At 39.9% G+C, this 25,769-nt stretch overlaps 1 protein-coding gene and 1 pseudogene across 2 annotated transcripts in view; both read left to right on the top strand.

The window, feature by feature from the left end:
- FABP12 (fatty acid binding protein 12) overlaps positions 1–21,002 on the top strand; it is a 51,192-nt gene extending 30,190 nt beyond the window's left edge. Inside the window, exons 4-8 of one of the 2 annotated variants that reach the window (XM_054656844.1) lie at positions 6,255–6,380; positions 14,576–14,741; positions 16,376–16,548; positions 18,876–18,977; positions 20,863–21,002. In XM_054656844.1, the coding sequence (XP_054512819.1) occupies positions 14,669–14,741; positions 16,376–16,548; positions 18,876–18,977; positions 20,863–20,937 (423 nt within the window). In that variant the 5' untranslated portion in view covers positions 6,255–6,380; positions 14,576–14,668 and the 3' untranslated portion in view covers positions 20,938–21,002. Of the gene's footprint in view, positions 1–6,254; positions 6,381–12,092; positions 12,191–14,575; positions 14,742–16,375; positions 16,549–18,875; positions 18,978–20,862 lie in introns of those variants that run through there. The other variant, XM_016959600.2, reaches the window with a different exon arrangement.
- A 2,725-nt stretch (positions 21,003–23,727) lies between these two features.
- Positions 23,728–24,489, top strand: LOC464256 (ferritin heavy chain-like; annotated as a pseudogene).
- Positions 24,490–25,769: the final 1,280 nt, after the last annotated feature.

Below are 25,769 nucleotides of genomic sequence, written 5' to 3'. Positions count from 1 at the left end.
CCACTAAATTGTGAGATCTTGGTATCTTACTAATTGTGTATCCAGACCAAAGGAACAACTCCAGGGATGAGAGTGGGCTGCATTCAGGTAGAGAGTGGACCTATGACTTTCTAGAGAAGATTCCCAAGTGGATTGATTCAGCCCATGAACTTGAAGCTAGAGATAAGGAATATGTGGGGATAATGAGTGACCCTGAATGAGTCTCTGGATTGAAAACATCCCTATAATATAGTCCTTTAAGTCCAAAAAACTTTTAAAACACTATTTGGAATCTTGTAAAATAGAAAACCAGTTTTCGAAGTAATTAGAAACAACTTTCTAACAACTCAGAAAAGAGAAATAATTGGGGTCATCCTTTTACATTGTGAGAGGTGACTGTTGAATGCATTTGGAGAAAAGTACATAAAATTAAGCAAGCCCTTATTGAAATAAAAAACAAAACTGCAGGATTATTTATAGCCTTCATCCATTTTCAATGTATTTGACCACAAATCTTTTCAAAATGCTAGACTAATTCCAGCTCTTTCACTGGACTAATTTTTAATGAATTCATTTAAAAACATTCATTAATTTAAACTGATTAGTCTCTCAAACTCTAGTTGTCATTTTAATCAATCATCCACATAATGTAATCTTCCTGAAAGAGAAGTCCAATCATGTCCCTCTCTATTTGAAAAAATCCCCTTGTTTCCCAGTGACTCCCTTTAGTTTTCCAGATCTAGATTAGAATGGAGCACGAGGCCCTTTATGTTCTGCTGACAGTCCTAGTCTCTGCCACAACTTCTTGTTCACTTATGCCCAAGAGTTACCCAACCTCTAGTCGGGCATGGTGGCAGGTGCCTGTAATCCCAGCTATTTGGGAGGCTGAGGCAGGAGAATCGCTTGAACCCGGGAGGTGGAGGTTGCAGTGAGCTAAGACTGCACCATTGCACTCCAGCCTGGGCAACAAGAATGAAACTCTGTCCCAAAAAGAAAAAGAGTTACCCAACCTCTCAGTCTCCTAAACACTCTGTAAGTACTTCCTGGCCTCTACGCCATTGGCCATAAAATCTCTTCCTGGAATTACACAATATCATTTTAAAATCAGAGTTTCCACTCAGTAAACTCTTCTTTGATCCTGAAGAAAATTACTTTTACCTCTCACTGGGCTTCCATTATACTTAAGATATTTTTCTATTTTAGCACTTGAACAGGTCACTGCAGTTATTTTGATTACATACTTCTCTCTCCCACCGGATCTCATGAGGTCTGGGATTGGGTCTTATTCATCTTTGTATTTACTCTGGGAGAAAAGAGTGCCAAGTGCATTTGGAGAAAGGTATGTTACCCAAAATTCAGCAGGTCTTTTTTTTTTTCTTTTTAACTGCAGAACTTCTCATTGCCTGATTCATACAAAGATATTAAGAGACCTTGTTCCCCATAGTTCTCACAATTGTCTGATCACTCTCCCTCAGTAATAGATTGAATGGTCACCCTCAAAAAAATATGTCCACACTCTAATGGGAGAAACCTAGGGGTGTGATTTAAGCCCTAAATCTAATGACAAGTTTCCTTGTAAGAAATAAAAGAGGAGAAAGTAATGTTAAGATGGAGGCAGAGATTGGTGTGATCCAACCACAAGCAGGGGAACCTGGAACCACCAGAAGCTGGAAAAGGCAAGGCCGAATTTTCCCCTAGAAACTTCAGAGGGAGCATGTCCCTGCCAACATCTCATTTTCAGACTTCTACCCTCCAGAACGTCTAGAGTACCCTCCAGAGCTTCTAGAGAACACATTTCTGTTGTCATAAGCCACCCAGTTAACGGTAATTCATTACAACAGCCCTAGGAATCTAATAAACTCCTCCCTTTTCAGTTGCCTCCATTATTTGTTATTCTGATGCCTCCTTATATGATAGTTTTCCCCATAGTTCTGTACCTGCTCCTCTTACTTTACACTGTAACCTAGAGTGAACTTACCTACTCCAGACCACCACGTATTTTTCTGATCCAGATCTTTATTTCCTGTGCTCTATATCTGTTTAGCCAGCTTCCTGTTAGACACTGTAAGTGTCCTAACCCGTAGGTTATTCAAAATACACTCATCTCTCTGTCTCTCTCTCTTTCCTATAAAACTCCTTTTGGATGGCCTATTTTCTGCCTGGTACCACTGGGAGGGCACTTTACAATAATTTCTGATATGAACTCTTAATCCTATCAGCATCACAAGTCCTTGTTGAACATATTTTTTAAGACAGAATTTATTCTTCTAACTATAGAACAATTTTAGATAAATTGAAATTATTGAAAAATAGAAAGAAAAACAACTTACTCCTAACCTCACCATCTAAGACAATCACCATTAACCATTGAGTGCACTTCATTCCAGTCATTTTGCTTTTTCATATTTGTGATCAGGGTATACATACTTTTATATACTTAAAGGTTAATGAGAACATCTCACTTGTTTTCAGAATTGTCAGTGTTTGTTTTAGGCATCTCTGAAACATAACTTCTCATCAATTACCAATAATCTCCTAAATTAATTTTAAAATAGTGCTTGCTCATCATCTTCACTTTGACTTGAACCAGAACCCAGGCGCTAAACTAGTTTTCCACCTTGTGTTCCTTTCCAGTAGAGCCATAATCATTAAAATAGCATAAGATGATGTAGTCTCTCATGAAAGCTACTCTACATTGCCCAAACCTGCTGAAGAATTATCATATGCAATTGTTTCTGGAATGTCATCATTTAGTTTAGATTTCACAGTTGATGTTAATATGGGAGGGATAAATTACTCACATACCGCCTAGCCTGAAGCTAATTAGTTTCGTAAGTACATGTATGATCACAAAGCCAGAGATGGAAGTGCTCTGCCTTCAATGACAATGTCTTTTACTACTGGATATTTCTTTGTAATTTTTAGACTCCGAAGTGTGAAAATGTTAAGCTTAAAAGTCCTAAATTGGAGATTATATCAGAATATTTTATAAAGCTTTTGATAGAACAGTGGGTTTTCTTCCCACAGTTTTCACTGAAGTCAACCCTTAGAGCACAGGTTGCCTTTTCCACAGCAGCAAGGGGCCAATGCTGTCAGGTAGTCTTTGTCCTCCACACCTCCCACCCCTGCCAGCTATCCTGACTCACCAAATTTTGCAACTGTTTTAATCACTGATGTTGTGAAAGATATTAATCTCATCTCTATTCTGCTCAAAATGTGGGAAAATCTTTTCTCAGTTCATCAGCAACAAGAATAGACCTTTTCAAAAGAGGAGATTAGAAATCAGACACATAAAAGTTAGAAATGGGTGCATGCGTAAATATGGATTAGTGACCCAATGGCTTGTCTGCAGATCACTGCAACTTGAGTACACTCTGCACTCCCAGAGAGTTGCATATTGGTTATCCATGACCTATCCCCCACCTGTAGACTTGTGGGAATATCCAGCCCCATCCAGAGCTCATTTATGACTCAGAGAGATGTGGAATCCCATAAGCTTTTCCCTATGTCCTCTCACCAGGTTGGTTCTAGCTTTCGGGTCCTTGTAGGGTTGCCTCAATTACCTCCAAGTCATTTGACTGCTGGTCTTCCTGTTCCCTTAAAAATCCCTGTGCCATGGTCCCATTCAGACCATATTTCCCAAAGATGATAGTTGCCAAGATGCCCCAAGGTGAGTGCCCAGTGTTACCCTATATAAAGCAAGACCCCCCCCAGGCTCCCTTATGACAGACTGGGTCAGGAACATTTTTAAGGAGTAAGTTCTCCTGATTTTTAAGAGTAAGTTCTCCTGATGTTTAACTTTCAGCATTTCACTTCGTTCCCTTTCCTCAAGAGAAGAAGGTCAAGGCCAGTAGCTCCCGGGAAGTTTCCATTTTCTCCATTCTGGCTGGGATTTTATAACAACACTCCATCAGCAAATTGTCTTTACAGAGTCAGTAGGTTCTTGTTTTTGAGACTTCACTGACACAAAAGTAAAGAAAGTCTGGCCCTAGAGGAAGTTGTTTACCTTTCTAGTTTTATTCCCAGACCTCTAGTGGCTCCTAGACATTACCTCTAGGCTCAGATCCTGTTGAAAGGTTTTCTTTGTCTTTTTTTTTTTTTTTTAAACACTGGGACTCCTGGAAGTCCAGTCCTATTTGTTGAGCTGTTGATTGGGAAGTATTTTCTACACGCTGTCCTAGTTCTGGATACTTCCAAGTCATGGTCGGATCTGACAAGTAAAGCACAACATCTGAGGTTATAGTAACAATAGATAGAAATCCAAGTATAGTCAGCATGGGAGACACATGGAGACTTCTAGAAGGCAGTACTTAAAATACCAGGCAGGTTGACTGTCAGCAAGAGGGAAGCCTTTGGCAGGTAGCAGGTCCACAGGCACAGAGTAAGGGATCAAAGGCAAAACTCCATTCAGTTAAAAAAGAAAAAACCTTGCAAACACAAGATATGGTCTGAGCCTCATCAGGGGTGTTACCATGCAAGGACTGAGGCCAGGGGAATTGCTCAGAAACTTAGCAGTCAGAATTAGTTTGCAAATTGAGCGTGAGGGTCTCAAAAGTACACAGATGCTCAATAATCGAAACTGATATGTATTTCAGGTCCAGACAAGATTGAGCTAATGTTAATTCCCAGGCTGATGGTAAACAACAGGGCTTCTCAAATTTTATTGTATGTTTAAACAATTCACCAAAGAAATCTTTTGAAAAATGCACGTTTTTGATTCAGTAAATCTGGAGTTGGTTCTGATCATCTGCAATGCTAACAAGCTTCCAGGTGATGCAGATACTGCATATCTGTGATACACGCTTTGTGTGTGTGTCTTTTTATATTTGTTGATTTTTTTTTTTTTTTTTTTTGAGACAGAGTCTCACTCTGTCAACCAGGCTGCAGTGCAGTAGCATGATCTCAGCTCACTGCAACCTCCACCTCCCAGGTTCAAGCAGTTCTCTACCTCAGCCTCCCAAGTAGCTGGGATTACAGGCACCCACCACCAAACCTGGCTAATTTTTTGTATTTTTAGTAGAGATGAGGTTTCACTATCTTGGCCAGACTGGTCTTGAACTCCTGACCTCGTGATCCACCCGCCTCGGCCTCCCAAAGTGCTGGGATTACAGGCGTGAGCCACCGCGCCTGGCCTTGATTTGTTTTTAAATGTTGAAATAATTTTTGGTTTACAGAGAAGTTGCAAATACAGTACAGAGCTCCCACACACGCTTCATCCTGCTTCCCCTAATGTTAACATCTAATGTGTACATTTGTCAAAACCAATAAATGAACATTGCTACAATACTAGCAACTAAACTATAGACTTTATTTGGATTTCTCCATTTGTTCTACTAATGTTTCTTTCTGTTCCAGGATCCAATTTGGGATCCCACATTGCATTTGGTCATCATGTTTCCTTAGTTTCCACAGATCTGTGACAATTTCCCAGGTTTTCCTTGTGACTCATGACCTTGACAGTTTGAAGAGTATTTTGTAGAATATCCCTCAATTTTGTCTTCATATATCTGAGATTACATGAAGATTAAATTTGGGTTATGAGTGTTTAGGAAGACCACAGAAGTGAAATGCCTTCTCATTGCATTCTAGCAGAGGGTACATGACAGCATGACTTTACACTGGGGATATTAAACTTGATCCTGTGGTTAATGTGATATTTACCAGTTTGCTAAAGTTATTATTTTTCCCTTTTCACACTCTGTTCTTTGGAAGTGAGTCTAAGTGTGGTCAATGGTTCTCATATTTGAGCATGCATCAGAATCACTTGGAGGACTTATAAAAACTATGCTCTTTTTTCAGTTTCTGATTCAGCAGGCCTGGGGCTGGGGCCAAGAATGTGCATTTCTAAAAAGTTCTTTGGTGATGGTGATGCCGCCTAGTCCAAAGCCCACACTTTGAGAACTACTGGTCTAGAACATTTGTCCTTAGTTGCTGAGCCTTAGACTTCAGTCAGAATTGCCTGGGAATAATTTTAGAAATATATATTCCCAGGCTTTGTCCTTGGCAATTCTGACCTATGCCGGCTCATAGGAGTTGGCATTTTTACAAATGCAAGTGAGGCTTGAGAACCATGAGGTTACTGCTACTCTGCAATAATCTGATTAAAGCGTAATTGGCCGAGAGCCTGGGGGCAAGTGCTCAGGCAGCAGGTGGGGTCCCAACAGCTCCAGCTGTAAGAAGCAAAGGGTGGGAGAGCCTGGGAACCCAGCAGGGTCTGAATCATAGGCCTTCAGGCTGCCTGGGTCTGACCTTGCTGTCTTTATTCATCCCTCCAGGAATTCCGTGTATTATTTTGATTTGTCTGAATCACATGATTGCTCAGAAGCAGACAGCACCAGCAAGCCAGCACTCAACCCTAAGACCAGCCTTCAGTGAGCAGTCTGCTGAAATTCTAAAACAGAGTAAGGCATCGCATAGCATGCTGTTTACCAGCATCAACTAATTTATTTTATTGCCTAAATCTTAAGTTCTTCAGTATTCACGCAAAAGATGTTGTATGATTACAAAGATTCCAAAAGAAAATTGACGGGAGCGGGTGATGAAGGAGGGAGAGATTAGAAAAAAAAAAACAAAACAAAACTAAAGAAGTAAGGAAAATATTTTTCTTACATGAACTTCAGAAAAAATTTAATTTATATAATTTTATCATAATTATTATAATTATTATTCAGCCTTTTATTCCATTATCATAATAACTTACTATTACTTATAAAAATTACCTTTATCCTTGGTGAATATGATGAAAAGTATTATCATTTTTAACTGACAAAAAACAATTCTGTGTAATAAAGACAATTGCAAATAAGTTTAAATGGCATTTTACATAATAAAATAAACTTTTTATTTAAAACATAAAGGTAGCCAGGCTTGGTGGCTCACATCTGTAATCTCAGCACATTGGGAGGCCGAGGTGGGCAGATAACTTGAGGTCAGAACTTTGAGACCAGCCTGGCCAACATGGCAAAATCCCATCTCTATCAAAAATACAAAAATTAGCTGGGTGTGGTGGTGCACGCCTGTAATCCCAGCTACTTGGGAGGTTGAGATATCAGAATCTCTTGAACCCAGGAGGTGGAGGTTGCAGTGAGCTGATATTGCACACTGCACTCCAGCCTGGGTGACAGAGCGAGACTCCATCTCAAAAACAATAAAAAAATTAAAAAGTAATAAAAATTAAAATAAAACATAAAGGTCCCTAAGATTCTTTAAAATGAGATTTTTCTCTGTATTACTTTCCTGGGGCTGCCACAGCAAATTGCCACAAACTTAGAGGCTTAAAACAACAGAAATGTGTTCTCCTACAGATTTGGAGGCCAGAGACAGAAACTAAGGTGTTGGTAGCTTCTAGAAGGCTCTGGGGGAGAATCTTTTTCATGCCTCTCTTCTGGCTTCTGGTGGCTGCTGACAATCCATGGTGTCCCTAGGCTTATGGCAGCTCGTCAATTGCTATCTTCATGTGACCTTTTCTTTTGTCTCCATATGTCTTAAATCTCCCTCTCCTTTCTCTTATAAGAACATATGTTATTGAATTTAGAGTTTGCCTAAATCCAATACAGTCTCAACCTGAGATCCTTAATTAGTATCTGCAAAGATCCCATTTCTAAAGAAGGTCACATTTACAAGTGTACTGGGGATTAAGGCTTGAACATATCTTTTGTGGTGGACACAGTTCAACCCACTACAATTTCAGATATAGTTTGGGTGCTTACACCCTCCAAATCTCATATTGAGATGTAATAATCCCCAGTGTTGGAGGTGGGGCCTGGTGGGAGGTGTTTAGGTCGTGGGGGCAGATCCTCCATGAACGGCTTGGTGCTGCCCTTGTAATAATGAGTGAGTTCTTGCTCTGAGCTCACACAAGATCTGGTTGTTTAAAAGAGCATGGCACCTCCCGGTCTCTGTCCCTTGCTCTAGCTCTTGCCATGTGGTACACCAGCTCCCCATTTGCCTTCTGCCATGATTGTAAGCTTCCTGAGGCCCTCATCAGAAGCAGATGCTGGCACCATACTTCCAGTACAGTCTGCAGAACCATGAACCAATTAAATCACTTTTCTTTATAAGTTACCAGTCTCAGGTATTCCTTTATAGCAACACAAAAATGGTCTAACACAATTCCCAACCCTATTAAAAAAAAGTTGAAGTGTGTGAAGAATGTTGGCATGGAGCAGTGCCATGTTACTGCTTGCTTGGAAGACCACATGCCTCATCCCAGCCATTCAGCTCAGCTTCCTGTCCAATGCCCACCTCCGGGTGTGCATTTCAGTAGCAGCACCAAGGCAGAAACACCCTGAGCCTCATGAATGGCCAAGTTTCCTGATGTTCTTAGCCAGAAAATACTAAGAGATGACCCAGTTCCGTTAATGCCCTTCCTACAAAGCCCACCCAATATAAGAAGAGACTCATGCAGATATTTAGGTCGCTAATTTTTGTTTGCCACAGCACTTAAATTTTTCTAGTGAACTTCCTCCATTTTCAATAAATTTTACTTTAAAAAGCCACTGTAAATTTTTTTCCTTACAGAATGGTTTTAATCCAAGTGCATTAGAACCGCATGGAAAACTTGAAGGCTTAATATTGCTAAGGTGATTAAAAAAAAAGTAGAAGAATTTTATAGCTACTGAGGGCTATTTCTGAAGAAACTTTATAATTTAACAGGCTCATTAACCACTCCAGTTTAGACTCAGGAAGAAGCAGATAGCAGGACAGCTTTTTAAACTAGGTTTCTTTCCTCAATTTCCTTACACAATTAATTTTTGATTCTTGTATCTTTCTGTCTTACAGCACTTAGAGTGATTTTAAAAATATTCCATATATTTGACTGATAACCATCTCATGTTACTTTTATAAATGCCGGAGTTTGGCTCCTTATATTAATTTTTCTGTTGGCATTATCCATGGCATAAATATAAAAATGTCTTTTGATGAAAAATCTGTTAAATGAAAAATGGTATCCACCATTCTTCTATCCCAAGAAAAGAAAGCCTATAGTAGTTGTTAAGTTATGATCCCCAGTTTTAAAAATTTATATTTGAGACTCTAAAACAGGCGTTGACAAATATTTTTTCTGTGAAGAGCCAGTAGTAAATATTTCAGGCTTTGCCAGTTATATGTTTGTTATAACTACTCAACCTCACTATTGCAGCACAAAAGCAACCATAGATAATATGTAAAGGAATAAGTGTGGTTGTGTTCTAATAAAACTTTATCTACACGTGGCAGCTGGATTTAGTATATGGGTCATAGTTTGCCAACCCCTGATCTAAAATATCAACTTGTTCTCCAGCTGTGTACTATATTGCTAGATACCCACAGGGAAACATGAAGGAATTCAGTGTAGTTTCAGATTCTTTTTCACAGAGTTGGAAACATTTTGGATGTCTATTTCAATCCCCATTATAAACTCAGTGGTGGGAAAGACCTATCCTAGGGATCTTTCCTTTAGTAGGCACTCAAGTGTTTATTGAATTAGTTGCAAATGAGTAAGGCCTGAGTTCTCCTTGCATGCCAATATCTACAGAGTGCCCACTATGTCTTGTCCAGCTCCAATACACTTCAAATTGCTTCGTTGAAATAACTCAAGTTTAATATACCAAAAGACTGGAAAATCTTGCATGCTGGGGCTTTCCTCTCCTGCTTTGTAGGAAAGTTATGAGATCTGTACTTCTGTTATGAATAAATATAGTCACAATACTTTTCTATAGAAAGAAAAATTGTGTGTGTGCATGTATATGTGTATATACATCAGAAGAGCAACAGATAATTATGTTCCATATTTACTGGGCCATCAGGAATGCACTGGTGAGAGGGGCCACAGCATCATTAAGAGTTTCAGTGGTTGCTCTTGCTGGTTTGTTAGAGTTCAGCTCATTGGTAGCAATGGGAATGAAGAGAATTTGATTCAATCTGGGCCAGATGGCAGCACATTACTGCCAGAAACCAGGGGATTGATTGCACTTCACCATAAAATAGGGCAAGGCTGAAGGCACAGCTAAGGGTGTTTGACCCAAAAGGGGTTATGGAGATGATTAAAATAACACTGAATCCATAGAGGCAAAATAGATGATTAGCCAACAAGGGTGCTGCTTCATACATACAATCAAAAGAAGGCAAGAATGGATGGGCAGCAGACTAAGGATGAGCACCCCAGTAGAAAGTCATGATCTTTTGCTCAGATTCCAGATCTGAGCCAATTTTCAGACCCAGAATCCTTTGTCTCAATAAGTGACAAGCCCACAGAAGGAAGAACCCTGAGATACCATAAACTGTTAATGTCCCCCATTTTCCTCAAAGGAGATCTGTTATTGTTTACTTGAGAAAATATGCAATGAGGAAAGAAGAATATCCAGATATTCTGACAGCCTCGGGTCTGAATTATTGTCGATTCACAGAGTGCCAAATCATCATGGTAGAGTGAAGACATACAGCAGCTGGGTAATAAATAGAATCCTGGCCAAAGTCTAGGTCTCAGTAGGTCCGGTAGGTCTGTGGATTCCTCCAGAAGCCATTTCCCTAGGCCTTGAATGCGTAATTGGGATTGACTCCTTGGCTGTTGGAATAATCTCCACCTTTCTCATTTTCTAATTCAAACAAGAATTATCATAGTGGTGAGGGCAAAATGGAAGCTTCTGAAACTGCACCCCCACACTCCCACCTTCTTCACTGCTATCCTCTCTCCATCCCTTGATAAGATGGTGAATAAAAAACATTGTATTTGGTGGCAGGGGAGGAGTGAGGAATGACAGAAATTGGGGCTACTCAAAAGGACTTTAAGACTGCAGAAGGTGGTGGTTCATATCATAGCACCATTTAATTCATGAGTCTGATCACTGCAAAATACAAATGAATCTTAGAATATTTCTAGCCTAGTGAAAAGTCAACTAATAACCCCAATGATGGGCTACTGTGCTTGATGTGTTATCTTTGTTAGTGCAGATCAATACAGTGTCAGGTACATGGTGTTCAGTCAGACCATATTTCACATTCTTTCCTACCTCAATCAGGAAAGATCAGAAACCATTTGCATTTGCATGGAACAGACAATGACATATGTTTACATTTTTTTATTTTTATTTTTTGAGTTGGAGTCTCACTCTGTTGCCCAGGCTGGAGTGCAGTGGTGTGATCTCGGCTCACTGCAACCTCCCAGGTTCAAGTGATTCTCCTGCCTCAGCCTCCCGAGAAGCTTGGATTACAGGTGCCCACCAGCACACCCAGCTGATTTTTGTAATTTTTAGTAGAGACGGGGTTTTGCTGTGTTGGCTAGGATGGTCTCAAACTCCTGACCCCAGGTGATCCTCCCACCTCGGGCTCTCAAAGTACTGGGATTACAGGCATGAGCCACCTGTAACATAGTCCTGTGGCTATGTTAACTCCTACTCTTTATCATAATATAATCAGATGAGATCTAGGCTGTCTGGACACTTGGCACAATATCATGTTATCAGGCAGGATGAACAAGAAGTGGCTAGCACACTGGAGGCCTTGGTAAGACACATTCAACACAGAATATGAGAGTTAAAGTTGGTAATGATTGAGGCACCTTCTAGTAAAGTTTTTAGGGGTCCAGCTTGACCAGGGACATATAAGGAAATCTTTTCCAAAAGACAAATTGCTACATTTTGCCTGTTCTATCAAAATTCTTGTGGGACTCTTTGGCTTATGGTGGCAACATATTGCACATTTAGGCATGTGCTGCAGCCCATATACTGGATGGCATGAAAGGCTCCCTGCTTTGAGTGGAGCCCAGAGCAGGAAAGGGTCTGCAGGAAGGAAGGGCTGTGATATGAGCTGCGCTGATGCTTGGGTCATGTGATTGGTAAACTCCACGGTGCTGGAGGTGTTAGTGAGAGGAAAATATGCAATATAATGTGTATGGTGTGTGTGTATGTGTGTGTGTGAGAGAGAGAGTGTATGTATGTGTGTGGGTGGGCATCATAGCACCAATGTCTGGGGTTGTGAAGAAAGATCATGCCATCTGTAACAGAGACTTATACACCTATTAAAACAGAGTGCCTAATGTGTTACTGGGGCCCCATAGAGACAGAATTCTTGACTATAGGATATCAAGTAACAATGTATCTGGAAGTGTCCATTATGAGCCAGGTTCCGTCAGACCCACAGAGTCATCAAGTCAGGTATGTCCAGCAGAAGTCCATCATGAGATCAGATTGTGCATCTGGGGTCAAGCCTAAACAAGACCAGAAGTCCTAAGGTAACTGCATGAGTAGGTGGTGCAGATCCCCATGTCACCCACCACTGCAGCACCAGCACCCCTCCTTCAGATCATGCCCCAGACAGTATGTGGGTCCCACGTGACCAGCTAAAGGAGGAGAAAAAACCTGAGCATGTTTAATGTACCAGTCAGCACAGGGTGTGGAGGCAAGTAAAAAATGGGCAGTGGTTTCATGACACTTAGGGTGTGGGGGGGACTTGAGGAACTGGTAAGGAAAATCATATCAATGGACAAAGCTCAGAGTCATGCACCTGTTCCCTATTTCATGTGGAGGACACAGTGGCTTGGAATGGGAACATATATATACTCATGGGTGGAAGCGAATCGTCTGAAAAGCTGGTCAGGGACCTGGAAGGAGGACTGAAAAATTGCAGACAAGAATGTTTGGTGGAGAGGAATGTGTGTGAACCTATAGGAGTGGGCAAAATATGTGAAGATTTTTGGCTCTCGTATTCATGAACACTAGAAAGCATCAATCACAGAAGAGGCACTGAACAACAGAGTAGACAAAATGACTAGGCCAGTTGACATTAGGCAGTCTCTGAGCTGATGTGACTGACACATGAACGGAGCAGCCACAGTGCAGAGATAGAAGCCATACATGGGCTCCGTCTCACACCTCAGTACTGACGCCTGTGCAAGTCTAACCTGTCAGCAACAGGGAAAAACACTGCTCCCAATACGACATCTTCAAGGAGGTGATCTTCAATCGTGATTTTCCTTGTGGGAGGGGATCCATGTGCATCTGACATATGTGGCAGCACATTCGACATTTTCTTGAAAAATCCTGGGTATTGTAGTGCCTTCAGTGCCCAGATTACCCTCAATGTTGGGTCATTTCCTGGCTTCAGCCTCATGCCTATTAAGTTGAATGAGCACAGTCGTACAAATTACTCAGGAAAACCAACCAATGAACTAAGGCTTTTTGTTTTGTTTTGTTTTGCTTTTTTGATACAGAGTCTTGCTCTGTTGCCCAGGCTGGAGTGCAGTGGAGTGCAGTGGCACGATCTTGGCTCACTGCAACCTCTGCTTCCTGGGTTCAAGTGATTCTTCTGCCTCAGCCTCCCGAGTAGCTGGGACTACAGGTGCGTTGCACCATGGCTGGCTAATTTTTGTATTTTTAGTAGAGACAGGGTTTCACCATATTGGCCCGGCTGATCTTGAACTCCTGACCTCGTGATCTGCCTGCCTGGGCCTCCCAAAGTGCTGGGATTACAGGCAAGAACCACTGCACCTGGCCAAACTATAGTATCTTTACCAACCATATCTGGAACATTTAATCAATAGTGTATGCAAAATTTTTGCCTCATATTAGGCATATAATGCTAATTGCTTTATAAATGTTAGTTGAATAATTATCAGTAAGACTATTGGCCTGGATATTAGAATTTGGAAATTTAACATTTTAATGGGAATTATAAAATGCCATGTCCCCATTCTTGTCTTAAAATAATTTTATAACTTCAGTATTTCTTAATAGCTTTGTGTCAACCTATGGACATCAAGCTCTGCCTAGAATTAACAATGATGTCCTCAAGGGCTGATGGAATGTATAAGGGCATGTTTGTCCTTTACTTAGCATTTGGAGTCCCCTCTTCTCTAGCTGATGGATTTGCTGTTATATTCCTTGACCCCTGTTCTGACTTACAGTTATTAGTGGACACTGAGATTTTACAGTCAGGGTTGAAAGGAACAGAAACTAGCCTAAATTAAAGAGGACTTAAAAGATATTTGGTGTTCTCATGGCAATGATGGCTCTCTAAACCGCTGGGAAGTTGAGCCGGCACCTGGAAAAGTGTCAGTAACAGGGCTGTGTGTGTGTGTGTGTGCATGTGTGTGTAACATGATCTCTTTCCTTTCTTTTTTCTCTGTCCCATTCTCTTTTTCATTGTGCACATGACTTAAAATGGTTGTTCTAGCCCTTACTAAACTTAACTTTTTACTTCAAATGTCAAGTACCATCTATGAAGTCTGTCTGGTGTTTAGTTGAAACTATCAAGAATGAGAATGATCTTCAAACAGCCAATAAATTGGCTTTTTCTGAATCATCTTTGGACAGACAGAGAGAGAGACCTGGGCACAAAAGTTCCATGGCATAAACACAGCTGTCCAGGCCCAGCTCTTACACACTGCTTTGTGCCTGGCAGGTCCTAGGGAAGGAAAGTAACATTTAGTTTTGATGCTAAATTGGTGTTGGAAAAGGTGTATCTAGTTCTGCTAAACACTCTACTGTATTTCCATTTTCATCCTGATGTATTTAAATTTAAGAAAGCTTTTCTGCTTTAGATGATACTCAAGGAACATTGCAAGGATTAGAGTTCCTTATTTTATTTCCTAACTTTTCTCATCTCATTCTCTACCCAGAATTGTATTAAAAATAAATTCCCATACTACTTCAGGGAAAACCAGCATACACATGAAACTACTGTTCTCTGAGATCAACTTATCTCAGACAGAATGATTGACCAGCTCCAAGGAACATGGAAGTCCATTTCTTGTGAAAATTTCGAAGAATACATGAAGGAGCTGGGTGAGCTATGTTTACTTGCATATCATATCCAGTAAAAATGGGCATTTTGATAGCACAGAACTTGCTCTGTATAAAATAATATTAATCTTGGACTCCCTAATTTTTCACATAGGAAAAAATAAATATTGATTCAGTACCAGGATATAGTTCTGTGCAAAACTATGTTGGAGTTGACAATAATCTCTCATATAAGTTACCATTAATTTACATAAACTAACTAAACAGCAAGTGATTTTAATAAATGTTTTAAAACAAAAAAATACAACTATTTTTAAAAATGATTATTTTGTAAATGTTTGCTATAAGCTTTAGGGGATCTTCAGAATAAAGTTCAGAGTAGATTTTGTTTTTCAGCCTCTGCTGGCTACTGGATTTCCTTAGTGTGTGCCAGCAATGCTCCAAATTTTGCTCCCATTTTCACACTGCTCTCCCTTCTTCTCTAGTATAGCATCCCTCTTCCTCCCTCTTAAAAGGAAATATATGATTATGTTTGAGGTCTGCTCTGATAATTCAGGATAAACTCCCCATCTCAAGATCCTTAAATTAACCACATCTGTACAGTCTCCTAACATGTAATGGTAACATTCACACGTTCCAGGGATTAAGACGTGAATATCTTTAGGAACCATTATCCAATCTGTCACATCCTGTGATTGTGTTTTATGATATGAATTCCACGAACTACATTATAGTATTTTCCCAATATATCTTCCCTTAGAATTTTAACTTAGGTATTGCAGTATATGTAATGCTATTTCTACTGAAAATACTCCTACATGTGCTGCACAGAGCTGTGTATACAAGGATGTTCACTGCATAATTATTTGTAAGAACCAAAATGGAAACAAATGAATTGTTCATCAACAGGGAGACAGACAAAATAAATTTTGGTCTATACACACTGTGGAATATTATGTACTATGAAAAAGTATATATCTATATAGAGTGACATGAAAAATTTTCAAGACATAGATAAGGGGAAAACTTTCAAGACAAGATAAGGGAAAAAGCAAGTTGAAAAACAGTAGATATAACATATTTTTAAAAATCCTATAAATAATGGTGATGCTTGCACAACATTGTGATGTTCTCAATACCACTGAATTGTAACTTCAAATGGTAAATATATGTTATAAATATTTTACCACAATAAAAACATACATCATTGAGGAAACAAACCCATATATATATATACATGTAAGAATACAAGTGAAGAGCTAAATATCTGGCAAAATCCATACCAAAGTATTTTGTTTGTATGTGAGTGGATATAATTTTAAAATAGGGAGATGGTTGATAGCTTTAATCAGATTTTCAAAGGGGTTCAAAAATCAGTAAGATTAATAGCTACTGGACTAGTGAAAAAGAATACTCACTAAACAACAACTAGAGACAGATTTTTTTTCTGCAAAGATAGTCTATTTTAACATGTAATGGTGGAGCTGCTGGCTTGGGATATGTGAAGTCATGCACCATTAAATCTGTTCAATTCGCAAACCTCCTAGTTAGCAAAAGAATTATACAGATAATGTTGAGTTTTTGGAGTCAACAACAGATTTAAGTATTGTATTGTAATGTAATGTATTTGTAATTCTTTATGCAAAAAGATAATACTCCTTTTATCTGGTTTCCAGGTATAGGAAGAGCCAGCAGGAAACTGGGCCGTTTGGCAAAACCCACTGTGACCATCAGTACAGATGGAGATGTCATCACAATAAAAACCAAAAGCATCTTTAAAAATAATGAGATCTCCTTTAAGCTGGGAGAAGAGTTTGAGGAAATCACGCCAGGTGGCCACAAAACAAAGGTGAGGCCTACGACAGTCTTTCAGACACATTTCAAAAGAACGTTAGTCAGATATCATCCTCGGTAAGTAAGCAATTCTAGCAAACATATCTAAAGTCCTTAAGAGAAACTTTTGTCTAAAACATAGGTCTAAGGATGTCACATGTGAAGATACAAATCTTCTGGGATGCTTGTGAAAAATGCCTCCTGCCCACTGCCAGAGGCCCTGAAAATTGCATTTTTAATGAATCTGATGCAGACGCTTAGCAGACCACATTTTGAGAATCATTTCCCTAGATTACTGTTTAGTCCTCTCAGAAACAAAAGTTTTCCCTATCCATTTTGTAGCAGTTTTCCACACATAGAATTACAGCGAATAATCCTCATCTTAGTTGGCAGAGGTAAGGTTATGCCACCATGACAATGAACCACAAGCCTGGAGTGAGTTAACACAATGGGGATTTATTTCTAACTTATAGTACATACGTAGTGTCGGGTGGCATTGGGGAAGTTTGTGTGTGTGTAGTGGAGTAAACAGGAAATCTGCTCCCCCTAATCTCTCAGGGATCCATGCCAAAAGAGGTTCAACTACCACCTGTGGACAACCTGGTCTTCTCCAACACCAGGATAAAGAGACATGGGCTTTTTATTGTCTCACCCTGAAAGTGCCACACAGAGTTTTCATTCATATCTCAAGGGCACATATCTCAGGAATATATTATTTATTTATAATATGTAATTTACTTCTACATGTATTGTTTACAGTCTTTTTCCCTACACCAGAATGTAAGAGCTCATCCAAAACAGGATTTCCTGTCTGTTTCACAGAACCCCGTGCTTGGTCATGACAATTGTTCAATAAATATTTATTATTTGAATGAATGAACTCAATAGAGGATTGTTAAACTATATGGAGGGTAATATCCTGATAAAAGGAACTATCACGCCACTGTAATAGACAGTTACTAAATGAATATGAGAGTTTAAATTCTTGTACCATATAAAATGGAAGAAAATTTTTGACTTAAATGCTTAATATGGATTTCTATGCTAAATTCTTAAAAATCTACTAGAATAAAAAAGCTAGGTTGGGTGCGGTAGCTCATGCCTGTAATCCCAGCACTTTGGGAGGCCAAAACAGGAGGATTGTTTGATGCCAGGAGTCTACGACCAGCCTGAACAACATAGCAGGATCCCGCCTCTACAAAAATCACAAAGATTAGCCACTGTGGTGGTGCGTGCCTATAGTTCCAGCTACTCAGGAGGCTAAGGTGGGAGGATTGCTGGAGCACAGGAGGTTGAAGCTACAGTGAGCCATGATTGCACCACTGCATTCCAGCCTGGATGACACAGTGATACCCTATCTCCAAAAACAACAACAACAACAACAAAAACTGGAAAATATTATTGGGATAAGAAGAGGAAAGAGGCCTTCTTTCTTTTAAGTAAGCTCATATAATGGGAGTTTGAATTAGTTTCACATGTATTATTATTATTATTATTATTATTATTTATTGAGACAGGGTCTCTGTTGCCCAGGCTGGAGTGCGGTGGTACAATCTTGGCTCATTGTAGCCTCAACCACCCAGGCTCAGGTGATTCTCCCACCTCAACTTCCCAAGTAGGTGGGACTATAGGCATGTGCCACAACACCTGGCTAATTTTTTATTTTTTATGGAGATGGGGGTCTCACTGTGCTGTCCAGGCTGGAGTTTCACACTTATTTTGAAAGTTAAAATGTATTTGTAATTCTTTATGCAAAAAGATAATACTCTGCTTACACAGTCAAAGATAAAAAGAACATTTCATGGCCGGGTGTGGTGGCTCATGCCTGTAATCCCAGCGCTTTGGGAGGCCAATGTGGACAGATCACAAGGTCAGGAGATTCAAGACCATCCTGGCCAACATGGTGAAACCCCATCTTTACTAAAAATACAAAAATTAGCTGGGCGTGGTGGTATGTGCCTGTAATCCCAGCTATTTGGGAGGCTGAGGCAGGAGAATTGCTTGAACCAGGGAGTCGGAGGTTGCAGTGAGCCGAGAACGCACCATTGCACTCCAGCCTGGGTGACAACAGTGAAACTCTGTCTCAAAAAAAAAGAAAAAGAAAGAACATTTTACTTATTCTTCAAGATAATATTACAGTTTTACTCTTGTAAAACCTTTTTTCTTCAGCAGAATTAGCCAACAATTTTACTGCTGACAAAGTCTTAAAATAAATAGGGTTGTCAACACCATTCTAAAACTACCTGAGAGTATTACAACAGCTAAAAAGAATTTGCCGCCTGATAAAATTTTAATGTTGAAATATGACAAGCTGATCTGAATTTAGTTTTTTCTGTTTTTCAGAGTAAAGTAACCTTAGATAAGGAGTCCCTGATTCAAGTTCAGGACTGGGATGGCAAAGAAACCACCATAACGAGAAAGCTGGTGGATGGGAAAATGGTGGTGGTGAGTTAGCCCATCCTGGCTTTCTTCCCACCTTCAGCAACGACTAATATAAACTCACAACTTGTTCTCAAACAATGAAAATGGATGCCATTTTCCTTGTTCTCATAGTTTAAAAGAATGAGAAAAAAATTATGAGATAAATGTATAATCATAAGCATTATATAAAATGTGTGTGGATTGAGGAACTAAAAAACTAAAGAGAATGAAAATATTATGCAGCCTAATCCTGTGACTCACAGGTAAAACAAAGCAAGCATGTATTTGTGCAATGAAGATTTTAGCAGGGGTTGAGGGTTGTTGCCAATCCTCTACTCCACTCCAGGATTAACTTCTCACTGTTTTTCCATCTCAACACCAAACAAAAACATGAAAAGGAATTCTAGACCAGGGATAAGAAGCTGAAGTGGTGTTTTTTTGGTGTATGAATGAGTTAATACATGTCACTATCATGTCCCTATGTTTTCATATATTAATATTATTTCCCAATTTCCACAATAATCCTGTAAGGTAAAGCTTATTATCCCATTTAACAGTGAGGAAACTGAAATTCAGACATTGACTTACCTAGGGATATGCAGCTAGAAAAATGTGATGGTACTGGGAGGAGCATCAGGTTGTTTTCACTGAACACTCTATATTTTATAGAATCCATCCTGCTCCCTTTCATATGGTTTCCCAGGTCACCTTCCCCACTTCTCCAGAGTAGAAGAATGTGTGTTCATGATTTTCCTTCTCCCAAACCCCCACCTATACCAAAATGAGTAAAAAGGTAACTTTCTACATAATATAAAATAGTTCTAAGGGAATATGCAAGATTCGTGTGTAGGTTACAAAAATCTAACCTTGTTTCTTAATACAGTGATATTTTTTTCTTTCTACAATGAAGAGTACATTTTATTCCTTATAAATTCAGAAGGGGAAGACTAAGGATGATTGATTTTATTGCTGTTTATAATGACATTAGCCAATAAACAGAAAGCTTTTATAGTTCATTAGGAAGAACACTACACTCAGAATCAAAGGATGTGGATTTCCACCCCTGCCATTCAGTACTTATGTGACTTTGGACAATTCATTTAATCTCTTCAAGATTCAGATTCCTTGCCTTCAAGATGTAGACAGTGTCTTTGCCAAAGGTTTTCTGAGAGAATTAAGTATCATCATGTGTATATTAGTGCCCTGAAAACCATAAAATACTACATCAGTGTAAGCTAGTATTATCATTTAGAAAGTGTAGAGTATGTAAAATAGCAAAATGCATCAATGTTGGCATTTAAAGTATTTAAATAAAAACTTAAATTCCAAATTGTATGCCTTGCTTTATACATATATAAACATTATATATACCCGAAATATACCACATATATGTGATTCACCATACATAGGTTATACAGAACATGGCAAAACCAGCTAACAGATAGGTCCTATCTATAGTCTATATAGATCGATCGATCTATCTATCTATATATATATATTTTTTTTTTTTTTTTGAGACGGAGTCTTACTCTGTCATCCAGGCTGGAGTGCAGTGGTGTTATCTTGGCTCACTGCAACATCCACCTCCCAGGTTCAAGTGATTCTCCTGCCTCAGCCTTCTGAGTAGCTGGGACTATAGGCGCATGCCATCATTCCCGGCTAATTTTTGTATTTTTAGTAGAGACGGGGTTTCACCGTGTTGGCCAGGCTGGTCTTGAACTCCTGACCTCAGGTGATGTGCCCACCTTGGCCTCCCAAAGTGCTGGGATTACAGGTGTGAGCCACCGCGCCCGGCCTCTCTTTCAATATTTTTAAGGAATGTATGTGTGGATAGTACTTAGTTTGCACTTTTCTAAATGTTAATTTCCCTAACTATACTGAAATACCTCATATTTCTTTTGTCTTGTAGGAAAGTACTGTGAACAGTGTTATCTGTACACGAACATACGAGAAAGTATCATCAAACTCAGTCTCAAACTCTTAAGGCTTTCTCAAGCTGTCCTCCAAACTACTGAGGTTGTTTAAATAAAACTCCAAAGTAAAATATTACGACTATTAATATGAGAGAGCCTTTCTTTGCACAAGCATCAATAATTTTGCTTGCCAAATTGCACATGCCTGTATCATGTAGTACTTTGGCATTCGCGGCCATGAGAATCCAGGATGATATATCCTGTTCAATGCAAGGCTGGGATAATATTTTCAGAGAGGCACTTCATGTTGATTTTTTTCTTATGATGCATTTTATGTCCACCCTCTAAATTCAACATAATCTGCACTTTATTGAGAAAATAATATTTTTTAATAAATAGAATACAGCGCACCTTGCAGGTACACCTCAGTTATATATGAAAAGATAAGAAACCATGTCTAGAACTAAGGCAGTAATTGACATTCTAATGTAATACTAAACTGTTATGACAGAGAACTCCATATCCACTACCAACATCACTGAAAGAATATTCTGTTTTATTAGCACAAAACCTCATGCACTCTCAGGCTTAGGAGGGATTTTAGAAACTGTGTGGACTGAACACTTTATTTTGTGGATGGGGGAACAGGCCCAAGTCAGTTAATTGTACACTTTACTATCACTCAGATGGTTTCAGGAAGAATTAGAACCAGAATCCTTGTTGCCCAGTTATTAACCTTACAACCATAACAAAGTGAACTTAGATTGGAACAGTTAGGTAGAAAGAGGTTTATGGTGTACAATTATGAACCAAGTGTAATACTACATTATACTAGTGAATAAACAAGCTTCCATTTGTCTTAAAATGTGTAGCAGGATGCCACAGCTGAGTCCAGATGAGGATATAGAGTTTTACCGTTTGAACGTGAGGCCTGTCATTGCTTATTTGTCTGAATTGATATATGGGGGATCTCAGTCGTCTGGTAGATGTGGAAGAAGTGCTTGTTTATTTTTTGGTGTACTGAAATGACGAAGAGGACAATGGAAGACACACAAAGATATCTGTACCCTCAGCTACTTGGACTGGACAGAGAGAGAATTCGAGGCAGACACTGAAGGAGCAGTTTTCCTGAGGCCCTGTGCATGGCTGTGGATGTGAGCAGCTCTACTGCAGGCCCAGGTAACAGCTTGCTGCAAAGACAGAGGAGAAGCAGTCCCCCTATTGGAAAGGAGCCCAGCACTGCTCTGACACCTCCACAGTCAGTAGCTATGGGAACTTTGAAAAACGGTGCTCCTGGCTTTGGCATTAGGGTGTCTTGCCTACTGTGGTCATGAAGATACTCTTGTAGGCAATAAGAACCAATGCAGGAAGCCTTGTGCTGAAGGGATAGTTAGCAGATACCAGGAGAAGCCAGGAAAGACATCCCTGTTGACTCTCAGGAACACCTGGGGGCCAGGGGCTGGGAGAAGGATGGACTTTCAAGGGCTAGAGTTTTTCATGAACAGGAGCATGACATTGGATGTAGGTGTTAATATGATTTCATTTGTCAACAATCTGATAAAATCTAGGGATGTTTGAGTACTCAACTGAAAAAACAACCACAAAAATACAACAACAGCAACTGCACATTTCCAGGAGAGATGAGCAGCATGCCTCCTGTCTTCTCATTTCCTTTATGCAGTTGAGAATCATTAAAGTAGAAAGTCATTTACTGTGGTTGATCGAAGTGCATATCTCTCAGGGATGGTTGGGAAACTGATCTAAATAAACCAAATCAAACAAGACATACCACAGCTCCAGAGTGATGTTGTAATTCAGGATTTGCTGCACATCTGCTGTGCACCAGACACTGCATGAGAGCCGGGGATAGAAGGAGAATGAAATCGTGCTTGCTGCTCTTGATCAACTCCATAGAGAAGTGATATATTAGAAAGACATCACATGGGTGTACTAATCTCCAGGAATGTATAAGCAACAGATTATAAAACAAATGTTTCTTTTCTTTTTTCTTTCTTTTTTTTAGATGGAATCTCGCTCTGTTGTCCAGGTTGGAGTGCAGTGGTGCAATCTTGTCTCACTGCAACCTCTACCTCCCAGGTTCAAGCGATTCTCCTGCTTCAGCCTCCCTAGTAGCTGGGATTACAGGTACACACCACTATGCCCAGCTATTTTTGTATTTTTAGTAGAGACGGGATTTCGCCATGTTGGCCAGGCTGGTCTGGAACTCCTGACCTCAACTGATCCATCCACCTCGGCCTCCCAAAGTGCTGGGATTATAGGTGTGAGCCACACGCCCTGCCATAAAACAAATGTTTCTACTTGGAAAGAAAGATTTAAAACCACTTTCTTGGTGAATAATTGCCTTGCCCAGGATGGAAGACAACTAGCAATAGGGCGGCAGACATATCAGCATGAATGGACTCCTATCACTCCTTTTCATGACATCTCTCTTTCTGGGCCACAGCCTCAGTGCAGTTTGCATTAATTCAGCTCAAGTCAGTAATCATCAGTCAAGATATTTAAGGAATATGGAGTTATTCCTAGTGAGGCATAACCTGTTCTTTTTAAGCTGGGAAAAGTTTGGGGTTTTAAACAAAACCATATTATTTGATTCAGACGTAGCCAAAATATTGCTAGAACAGAAATTTAAAAAACACCAACTAAAGAAAGAGAAGGCGGAGACGGTCTTCGCGGAGAGTCGTTGGGGTTTCCTGCTTCAACGGTGCTTGGACGGAACCCAGCGCTCTTCCCCTAGCCCGGCCGGCCGCCCATAGCCAGCCGTCTGTCACCTCTTCACCGCCCCCTCAGACCGCCCCAAGGTCCCCCCGCCGCCGCCCCAGCGCTGCCGCTGCAGCAGCCTCTCTTTAGTCGCCGCCATGGCGACCCCGTCCACCTCGCAGGAGCGCCAGAACTACAACCAGGACTCAGAGGCCGCCATCAACCGCCACATCAACCTGGAGCTCTGCGCCTCCTACTTTTACCTGTCCATGTCTTATACTTTGACCGCGATGATGTGGCTTTGAAGAACTTTGCCAAATACTTTCTTTACCAATCTCATGAGGAGAGGGAACATGCTGAGAAACTGATGAAGCTGCAGAACCAACGAGGTGGCCGAATCTTCCTTCAGGATATCAAGAAACCAGACTGTGATGACTGGGAGAGCGGGCTGAATGTGATGGAGTGTGCATTATATTTGGAAAAAAATGTGAATCAGTCACTACTGAAACTGCACAAACTGGCCACTGACAAAAATGACCCCCATTTGTGTGACTTCATTGAGACACATTACCTGAATGAGCAGGTGAAAGCCATCAAAGAATTGGGTGACCACGTGACCAACTTGCGCAAGATGGGAGCACCCGAATCTGGCTTGGCAGAATATCTCTTTGACAAGCACACCCTGGGAGACAGTGATAATGAAAGCTAAGTCTCAGGCTAATTTCCCCATAGACGTGGGGTGCCTTCCCTGGTCACTAAGGCAGTGCATGCATGTTGGGGTTTCCTTTACCTTTTCTATAAGTTGTACCAAAACATCCACTTAAGTTCTTTGATTTGCACCATTCCTTCAAATAAAGAAATTTGGTACCAAAATAATTAATAAATAAATAATTAAAAAAAAGAAAGAGGAGGCGTTTAGGTTTCTTTAACAGTAGAATTAATGTTGAATATTTCCTGACTATAAGTTTGGGAAAATCATGTTTTATTTGAATAAGTCAATTGACAACCTGAGATGGAAAATGAAATAATAACAATGATAACAGCTGTTGTTGAGTCTTGCTAAGTGTCAGGCACTATGTTTAAACTTTCTATGCATAACTTCATTTTCTCTTTGAGATTAAACTGAGACTCAGATAGGCTAAATGGTTTCCTTAAAGTTCCTCAGCTAATCAATACCAAGGCCAGACTTCAAAATAGGTCTTAATTTCTGGAGAAGCATGCCAGAATGCATCTCCAGAAATCAGGAAAATAATTATTAGAGTTTCTTTTAGAGTCTTTTTATGTAATAATGAATATGATAAATAAATGCATTATTAAAACTACTAACCTGAACTTGTAAAGCCTGAGAAATCCACCCTACATGAACTCTTATGCCCTGAACTGATCAGAAAGATTACTTTTTGGAGCTGTAGATTTAAGAAGCAGAAAACAGCTGGGTGCAGTGGCTCATGCCTGTAATCCCAGCACTTTGGGAGGCCAAGGTGGGCAGATCATTGGAGGTCAGGAGTTTGACACTAGCCTGACCAACATGGTGAAACTCCATGTCTGCTGAAAATACAAAAATTAGCCAGGCATGGTGGCACATGCCTGTAATCCCAAGTACTTGGGAGGCTGAGGCAGGAGAATTGTTTGAACCTGGGAGGCGGAGGATACAGTGAGCCGAAATTGCACCATTGCACTCCAGCCTGGGTGACAACAGCAAAACTCTGTCTCATATGAAAAAAAAAAAAAGAAGAAGAAGAAGAAGAAACAGAAGCAGAAAACAACCAAATGTTGATTAATTGTGTTGTGGTGGCACCTCTCACCATGGTATCCCATCTACACAACAGTTACCACAGAGCTCTTTAAGGACACTCATGCTCCTCTCACTTATTTCTCATACTTTAGTGAAGGAAGTATCTTCTGGGCCTAGCATAATGATAGACTATTCCCAAATTCTAATTTCCTTAAGATTTTGGATTCCTTCTCTCTGTCAGACCAAGGAAATTCTAGAATCTCAGTCTCATTAAATATCAGTCTGCTGTTGAGCCCAAGTTTCAACTAACCAAGTCAATTAACCAAGTAAATTGTTAGAGATAAATTGTTAGAATAAATTGCTAGCTGCACAAGCTAACAATTAAATGAAGAGTCTCTGGTAAATGAAGTCATATGAATAAAGTTGGACTAATGAAGTGTTGTAGTTTGT

Source organism: Pan troglodytes, chromosome 7 (genome assembly GCF_028858775.2).
Source record: "Pan troglodytes isolate AG18354 chromosome 7, NHGRI_mPanTro3-v2.0_pri, whole genome shotgun sequence".
In the NCBI taxonomy this organism is placed as follows: domain Eukaryota; kingdom Metazoa; phylum Chordata; class Mammalia; order Primates; family Hominidae; genus Pan; species Pan troglodytes.
Note: the sequence above shows the minus strand (reverse complement) of the source record. Positions and strands in the feature narration are given on the sequence as shown.